The 9447-nt window shown below is 38.7% G+C and overlaps 1 protein-coding gene across 1 annotated transcript; it reads right to left on the reverse strand.

The window, feature by feature from the left end:
• Positions 1 to 2633: 2633 nt before the first annotated feature.
• LOC121859866 (aspartate aminotransferase, mitochondrial-like) lies at positions 2634 to 4738 on the reverse strand (the record flags this gene model as incomplete). Its single annotated transcript, XM_042356828.1, has 4 exons — positions 2634 to 2870; positions 3341 to 3478; positions 4035 to 4118; positions 4589 to 4738. Coding segments are annotated over 4 exons (594 nt in total), but the record flags the coding sequence as incomplete, so codon positions are not given.
• Between the last annotated feature and the right edge of the window lie 4709 nt (positions 4739 to 9447).

The raw sequence follows: 9447 nt of genomic DNA on the forward strand, positions 1-9447 counted from the left end.
TAAAATAGGATAAAATACATGACGGAAACAAAAGACTTTACCTAAGCTTCCGATGTTCTTGAGATGTTACTCGTTTTTTTTAATAGTTTTCGGTTAAAATTCTGTTATATTACAATGATATTCTATTCATACTGTGCTTGATATAATACATTCACGGAAATGTAATATTTTTGCTGAAATGACGTACGTATTACAGTGGAAAGTGGGATCAAATCGTGACGAAAACAATGACTTTCGCTTTCTTTCGTTCAAAAGATGTTACCGTAATCACTTTTCGAATGGTTTAGTTAAAAACTGTTGTATTACAATAATATTCCCTCCTAATTGACTTGAATAAATACTTGAATGGAAATATACAATATTTTTGTTGAAACTACCCGCGTTTCAGTGTAAAGTGTTGTAATAATAAATGGTAAACAATTTGCCTTGGGCAGCCGGATTTTTGGACTTTTACTGTACTGTACACTGTTTTGTTTACTGTAAGGACCGATGTTCACTTCAATAAATGAAATCGTAAGTTTGCTAGTATTTTTGTCCACTTATTATATTATTATTTATACACTATTATTTAAGGTTATGTGTAAAGGAAACGCATTAATGCTTAAAGGTACATTTATTCAACATATGCTAATAATAGTTAGAAAAATTACGTGACCATCACGGTATCGACGGTTTCTTTATCGACGGCCGTTTACAGAACGTAACCCCCGTCGATAAAGAGGGAGTACTGTATACTGTAACATGACATGGAGGGCCAGGATTTTTTTGGGGAGGGGGGCAGCAAAAGTACACGGATTTTTAACATTCACGGGTATCTCTGTTACCTAACCCCCGCGTATGTTAAGGGCCGACTGTACAGAAAAAGGAAATTACGGTCTAGAACAAATATCTCCGTCCCAGCAACAAAAACGCCGGCAACTTTAAAACTATCCGCAGACATTCTTGGGTACAACAAGGGTGTCATCCGCGAATAATAGAGGACCACGAAATAAAATTCTGCGAATTATCCAGGCATACTTTATTTTCACTTCAGTATTTTCATTCCTGTACTTTTCACTCCCTGAAATAATTAATGTAAAATAGATTATACATATGCAGGTTGTACCTCTCTAGTCCGGCAACCTCAGGACCTGACCGGTGCCGGACCATGGAAATTCACCGTTTTCCTGGATAGATAGTGACTTGTGCTTACGTTTGGAAGCACTAGCACCACTTTCTCTGCTTCATGGTCTCTTTGAAGACATATTGAAGGGTTAAATGTCATACAGTAGCTTTTCAAATTTCGCGAGTTTTTAATTCAACGTTTTTTATTGGAACACACACAAAAAACAAAACAATTAAAAATCTTGACGGCGGAAACTCGAATTTCGACGGGTTTCAACAGCTCACCAATGTTCAGACGTGCACAATCATGCAAACAGCGTCATTTCTCTTATGTACAAAGGATTCATTATTGTTTATTACTGAATGTCTTTTTGATTGAATTAATGTTTATGTGTGCAAAATGAGCAATACAATTCATTAATAATACGTAGAATATTAAAACACACGAGGAGACAAGATGGCTTTGTTTTTGTTGTTTACAAAATCAGTGACTGACTGGTTCTACATATAAAACTGAAGAAAATAAGACCTTGGTTGTAGCTGTAGTAAAATTATTATGGTTGGTGTAAGTAATGTTATTTAATGTTAATAAATGAAACAATAGAAGTAGCTAACGATAATGGTAAAGAAAAAAGTGAGATCGCGTATGTAAGTGCACACATGTGAAAACATATCGTCATTTCTCTACATAAGAATATGAAAGCAACACTTATTTACCGTTCATATATATTTTAATTATGTTTCCGATTTTTTTTATTGAATTAACGTTTGTGTGTGCAAAATGAACAATACAATTCATTAATACTACGTGGAATATTAAAACACACGAGGAGACGAGACATGAATCAATTGAACATGTGATGTCAAACGTGAACGGGAAACCTTGCATAACCCCGCGCCACGCTTAAAACGTTGAGGATGGAATCCTGTTATAGCCAACATTCGTATGCAAAATTTCGCATTTTACAAACAGCGTTCCCCTATTCATCAATCGCGTTGCAACCAATTCGCACTGACAAAACACCCGTTGTAACAGAAATGACTAACTGGTATGAGGGTTGTGACACCATTCAAGACAGTGGCCAGCATTCAGCTTGCTGGATCTCGTGTTCAGCTTGCTGGATCTCGCAAAATTCATGATATTTTATGCCAAATATAAGACTTGGTTACATGAGGCAGTGCTCGCAAAATTAAAAATCGTGAAATATGAGATCTTACTGTATATTAAATCACTAAAATTTAATCGTTGTTATTCAAACTTGCATGTCTAAATGTTTTCCCTTTTCTTCACAAATCATAGGTTTAAAAGATTTGTTTTAATTAAAAGCAAAATCTGTTATGCTTGATCATTGCCATTGATAAAAGAACTGAAAACACTGCAGAGTAATATTATATTAGTTTTGGACTCTGGTAGTCTTCTGTCATAAAGTACTGTATGTGGTTATATCACCCCCAAACTCAACTTGAAAAAATCCTTCCTCAGAAGATACTGAATACAGGTAAAAGTTCTGCTACAGCTTTTGGGAAGTCTCACTATCCTACAGTTAACTTATGGGATACAGTACTTGTCTACATTTTGTCAAGAAGTTTCTACAAAAATGAATAATAACTATAATCCTAACCTGGTAAGCCATGTCAAAGAATGGTAGAAGTTTCCTGTCCTTTATGACTTTGCTCATCTCATCCCACTGTTCTTGTTTGGGATCAACACCAGTTGGGTTATGAGCACAGGCATGAAGCATGATCAAGCCACCTTCAGGGATTTTCTGCAAATCAAACACACTGTATTAAACATCAATAGTTTACGCAATTTTGTTTTCTTCTCACAACCTAACATTGACCCTAAATCAATTGAGCCCTGGTCCTAATAGTATTCAAACTAACCATTATAACTAGGGCCCATTATAACTAGTCAGCCCACACTTCAATTCCAACTAAATGAAATGGAACTGTTGTCAGAAGAGGCATAAGAAACTAAAATTAATTAATATATCCTCAATTCACACTCACAGAAAACTTGCACAGAACTTAAATACTTCAAAACTAATTATACCCACGAACAACATTCTCCATAAAACTAATCTCCATCCATTCTTACATCTAGTCACTTACATATACAATTCATCTTTACTGTGCACTATCAACAATCATCTTGTGGATGACAAAATTATATACAGTATTTTTTTTTTATTTCAACCAATCAATTTTGATAAAAATACAGGTTAGATTTACCAACCGAAATATCTTCCAAAGCGCCAGAAAAGTTGAAGCCACAGGTCTTGGGGTCATAATACCGGTACTGTTGGACGTCCATGTTAACATGTTTGAAGATGGGTACATGATTACCCCAGGTTGGTGCCGGCAGCCACACAGTCTATAAAATCACATACAGTACTTGTACTATTACTGTAATATATTTGTTAAATCTATTTCCAGTAATTGTATACAGTATTAAGAAAATTAATGTGATTATTACATTAATATACAGTTGTTTATTTACCTTTACAGTAATATGTGTTAACAAATACTTACAGATTTTTTAATGTCACAACTGAAGTTATGCATAACAAACCATGTCATTAGTGCATACTGTACTTTTAAAGATACTGCACTTTAGTTTTACTTGATTAGACATGAGGCGTCTAGCGTAGGAGGGACGAACTCGCCAGTCCACCAAAAATCCGTTTTCTATGGTTTCGGAATTTTCCAGGTTTATATCTTTCCAACTGTGATGTCAGGAAGTGGCGAGTTCATCTCTACTCCCGGTTGTTTTTGTATGGCGCTGTGATTTTACAATTCTAAAACTCTGACGTGCGTTAACTCAAAACTATGATTTGGCGAGTTCATCATTCCTACGCTAGACGCCTCATATAACAACCTGATTAATGTATGACAGTTCCTTAACAGATAGTTTTACAGGATGATTTTACCTTTGGGCCAGGGAAAAACTTAGACAGAAAAGTGGAACCAATTCGCAGTGCACCAGTACCAGAAATTCCCTGAACAGTCACATTCTGTGAAAATAAGACAGCCATGAAAACATCATCATTAGGATCAAAACTACTAAATTAGAAGCTCTAGGTTAGAACAGGGTCCCCACTTACCATTGTTTCATTATTACATTACAAATGAATTAGAAAAAGTGTATGTTTAGCACCGCTCTGTTTTGTTATAGTGTCATTGTCCATTATCTACTACTGCATAACTACATGTTGTAAAGCCTCATAGTTACAGGTTAAGGCAAAATTTATCCTTCAGTTTTCTTAATCTTAGCTATGGAGAAGCTTGACTTTCCAATTCTTGCATACAGAACTATCAAAAAGGTTTAACTACAGGTATACGTATAAACAAAAAATTGCATAATGAAAAAAGCAGCTTTCTTAGATACATATAACATTTCCTTGTTAACCTGTACAGTATACAGTACAGTATATTAAAATAACTAATTTACCAATTGTTGCCAGTGATTCTCAACACTACTCACCAGTCCGTCAGCCAGGGCTGAGTTGTCATCACCAATAGCAAGGCCTATAGACTTTTTGCAGAATTCTGCATTACCAGAGATAGGCAAATATTCCTTGTCCAACTTCTGGCTAATAAGTAGCTCTTCAGCCTGAAATAAAAATTCTTGTAGTCATCACTTCAGCCTTCAGGAAAATTAAAACATTACATAATCTTTGTACATAAACAAAAGTAAAAGACTACTGTCTTAACGATTCCTGAAAATTGAGTAACTATCTTTCATCTACTTCCCTTTGTTCTGGTTACACTACTACCTGCATTTAGTTATACAGTACAGGTATGGGACCACTTATCTGTCATCCTGGTATCTAGAACTCTCCAAAAAATGGTTATGTTCTGGAATGAATTACAGGTGTATTAAAATGAGCAAGTAATTCCTGGATTGAGCGGAGAAATTTCCAACCACTCCCCACCTGTGATATACAGTACATATTATGGATATTTTTCAATTTGTAATTTGGGAAGATAAATGTAATTTTCTTCCTTTTTTAATCAGTTACATGTGCACACAATACTACATGCAGAAAGTAAAGAAAAAAATAAGATATAATTATGATAACATTTTAAGTATCTACTAGTTTCGGCTGTGAAGCCGTGTGCTAGCATGTGGAGGTCAGGGGGTCCATGGCACAGAGCACTGTTGCTAGGGCTGCAGGCCAGGCAACATCCTCAGGTGGGTGGGTTGGTTGCTAAGGTTAGTGTCCCATAGACTGTGATGCAGTGTGTACACTGAGTTTTACCATTTTGTTCTTTTTATTCTTTAATTTTTGCCATTTATATGTTTTTGTTATTGCAGTTTACATGCCAATAATTTTAAGTTTTAATGTTAGTGTACATTTAAAACTACTTTCAGGGTGAATCTAGTGATCTGAACAGAAGATCAGGGCCGGATTAAACTTAATAGGAGCCTGAGGCACAGATCAACTTGGGGCCCCTACCCTCAAGGTTATACAGTTGTACCCCACTTAACGCGGTCAATTGAACCCAGAGGGTCCCGCGTTAAGTGAATAACAGAACATATGGGATTAATTCCAATAGAACCCAGCCCGACCCCCAAACTCCACTTTTTGACGACAAATAACTATGTTGTAGTAAAAATTCTATCTTAACTTTATGGTGGCATGAAAAACAAGTAATATAGAAGAGGTTAGGTTAGGAAAGATAAAGGTTAACATAGGAAAAATAAAGAATAGGTTAAAAAACGAAAATTTTTGAGGAACACTCACGGTAGTAGAAGAGATGGGTCGGCATACGGGGATGGAGGCTGGTTCCGAGGCAGAGGGCAGATTACTGCCCCTCAGGTGAATCACCATTACTAGGTGAATCACCATTACTAGGTGAATCAATATCACTGTCACTTACAGTTGTTATGGCTTCCCTGACAAATCCCTCAAAATCAACTTCACTATCACTATCACTGGCTTGGGCTGGCTGTGGTGGGTTGCGGGCGAAGAACTCGGTTATGCTTTGCTGACGGCTGGCTTTGATGTTGTCATGATACACCGTGATGTACGGCTCCATAGCCTGCACCAGTCGGGTATGGAAGACGTCATGGCGTTCATCGTCAGTGTCGCGGGAAACGATGGACTTAATTTTTTCTGTTAACTCTATGAGACACTTAATATCACTATGACTTAAACTAGGTTCTTCGGAGAATGACGCACCTTCTTCCTCCTCTTCACTGGCGGGTTCTTCTTCCAACATCTCGTCGGCAGTCACTTCAGGATCTCTGATCACCTCCATGATGTCTTCGTTGGTGGTCTCGGAGAAGCCTTCAGCTGTAACAGTCTGCGCAGCTTCTCTGGCAAGGTCCACTGCTACTGCAACAGTCTGAACCTGACCAGTCACAGGTTCACTCCTCCTCTCACCTGGTATGCCATGCAACACATGTCTCCATGCGTGACGAATCGTAGCAATAGACAGCAGATTCCATGCCTCCACCAAGAAGTCTACAGCTTGTTTGACGTTAAACTTCTTCCAAAATTGTTTGACGAGAAGTTCTTGAGTCGCCGCCTCTTGTTCCTTGTCCTCGTTGCTTTTACTCTCGCTGTCGGTGTCACCCAGCTTACGCAACTCATCCTTGGTGTTGGTAGAGTCGTTCAGGAGCTTGAATTTCTTTGCCGAGTATGCAGCTTTAACATTGCAGATTAACTCCTGGTCCATGGGCTGGATTAATGACGTAGTGTTGGGAGGATGGAAGACCACTTTTACGTTGGGGTGACGATCCATAAGTAGGGGCGAGTGTCCAGGTGCGTTGTCAAGGAGCAACAAAATATTGAAAGGAACATTCTGTTGCTCGCAGAATTTCTGCACGTCAGGAACAAAACAGTTGTCAAACCAGAAGAGGGACAGAGAAGAGGACATCCACGCCTTACATGCGGTTAGCCAGTGGACATTAAGCTTGTTCATGTCCATATTCTTGTAGGCGTGCGGCTTGCGGGCTTTGTGAATCACCGATAACTTTGGTTTACAGGTACCGGAGGCATTGGTGGTAAACAGGACGGTGATGCGTTCCTTCTGCATCTTCCGCCCCCTTACCTTGCTCGCAGACTGGACAACGAAGGTCTTGGAAGGTAACTTTTTCCAGAAAAGACCAGATTCGTCCATGTTAAACACCTGGTCGTCACTGTACTGTCCTTCCTCCATAATCTCACGTAAAAACGGAGGAAAATCTCTAGCCGCCGCACGGTCAGCACTCGCTTCCTCACCAACAATGCTGATGTTGGTGACCTTGTTCCTCCTCTTAAACCTATGCAGCCAACCATGGGAAGCATTGAAGGGTTTGGGCTCTGCAATTCCCAGTTTACGTGTCACTGCTGCGTATAGCTCACGTGCGTACTCCTGCACTGAGCGCGTGTCCACCGCCATGTTGCGTCGCGCCTGACGCACCAAATAACTCACCAGCAAAGTTTCCACTTTTGCCAGCACCCTGTTCTGGCAATACCTGATAGATGAAGCACCTGCAGACTTTGTGATCTTCATGTGCTCCTTTATCTTGGCTGCATCCTTCTTTATTGTACGAATCGTAGATTCGTTGACGCCATGCTGGCGCGCGAGATCAACTTGGCGTCTTCCTTTCTCCAAATCTTGAACAATTTGGTACTTCAGCTCGTAGCTTAATGAACGTCGTGTCTTCTTTGGTTTAGTGCCGCTGGGTCCAGGTAAGGAAAGGTTTCTCTCTGGGGGTGGTGGTCCGGCGGAAGCCATTTTACGGAACAATGGATGCGCGTTAACCCGGCGTGGCCTTGAGGGATGAAACTGCCGCGGCTAGGTCAAGCGTCGTCTCTCCTCCCTCCCTCCCTCCCCGGGGTAGTCACGTCATAATACTTTAAGCCAATTACAGCTAGCAGCAGAGGGGGGTAGGGCTGCATGGCCAATCACAGTCCGAGACGTCATATGACGTCAGTGATAACGCAACAAAGACACACACTGCGCAACCTTACCGCGCCGCTTACCCAAGCGGAGGGAGGAGGAGGGAGAGGCAGGCAGGCAGGAGGGCGGGTGGGTGGCGCGTGGCGCGTGGTCAAAATCTAAAAATAGCATCCGAGCCGGACACTCACCGCGTAGCTGTGGAAAAACCAGCGTTAAGTGAAAGTTCAGCTTTGGCAAGGCACCGCGTATATGATAAAACGCGTTAAGTGAAAGTGCGTTAAGCGGGGTAATACTGTATATATATATATAAATATATATATATATATATATATATATATATATATATATATATATATATATATATATATATATATATATATATATATATATATATATATATATATATATATATATATATTACACCTAGACCCCGACTTACGACTACGTGGACTTACGACCGTCGGGACTTACGACCGCCTCAGATATAGATAAAAAAAAAAAAAAAATTATTTTATTTTTTTAAATGACACACGCATTTTCTATACCGAAACGTTTCCAGTTAATGTAGTCTCCATGTATAATTAGAAAATTATGGGGGCCCCATGTGCATTCAGCTGACTACATTAAAGGTTAAGTGCTCAGTCACACTGTATCCATTCCTTATTATTTATTACTTTCACTGTACTGTATCAATTCATCATTATTCATTACTTTTACTGTACTGTATTTCATTGTAGATTTTTTATTAAAAAAAATTTTTTTTTTATCTATGTCGGACTTACAACCATGTCGGACTTACGACCTGGATTTGGGTCCCTAACCCCGTCGTAAGTCGGGGTCTAGGTGTATATATATATATATATATATATATATATATATATATATATATATATATATATATATATATATATATATATATATATATATATATATATATATATATAGTATATATATACAGTCAACCCTCACTTTACGCGGTCCCACATTCCGCATTTCCACGTTTATGCGGTGCCCTGCCAGAACCCAGGATGCTCACAGTCCGCGGTGGGTGTACCCCTTTACACGGTGAAGTATAATTTTTTTATTTAGCTCATAAAATTCATACAAATTATCCGGCCAGAATATAATTTACATTGCTGGAATTCTTACAATTTGATGATCATTTTGAATATAAACATCATAGATTTTGCATTAGACATACAGTACAAATTTTAGATATAATGTTTACTCTTGAGTAAATATGTTATCTTTTGTGCAAAATATATGATATTTATATTCAAAATATTCCTGGTCTTACAAGGAATCCAGCAATGTCAATTATATTATCCTAACTTTAGTCTGATTTATTATTTATTACTAAAAAGGTAAACAGTCTGGTATTCCCACACATTTATCTAGTAGGGACGTTGGTGGGGGAGGGAGGGAGGGAGGGACCGGCGACCGACCATC

Source organism: Homarus americanus, unplaced genomic scaffold (assembly GCF_018991925.1).
Source record: "Homarus americanus isolate GMGI-L3 unplaced genomic scaffold, GMGI_Hamer_2.0 scaffold2781, whole genome shotgun sequence".
NCBI lineage: Eukaryota > Metazoa > Arthropoda > Malacostraca > Decapoda > Nephropidae > Homarus > Homarus americanus.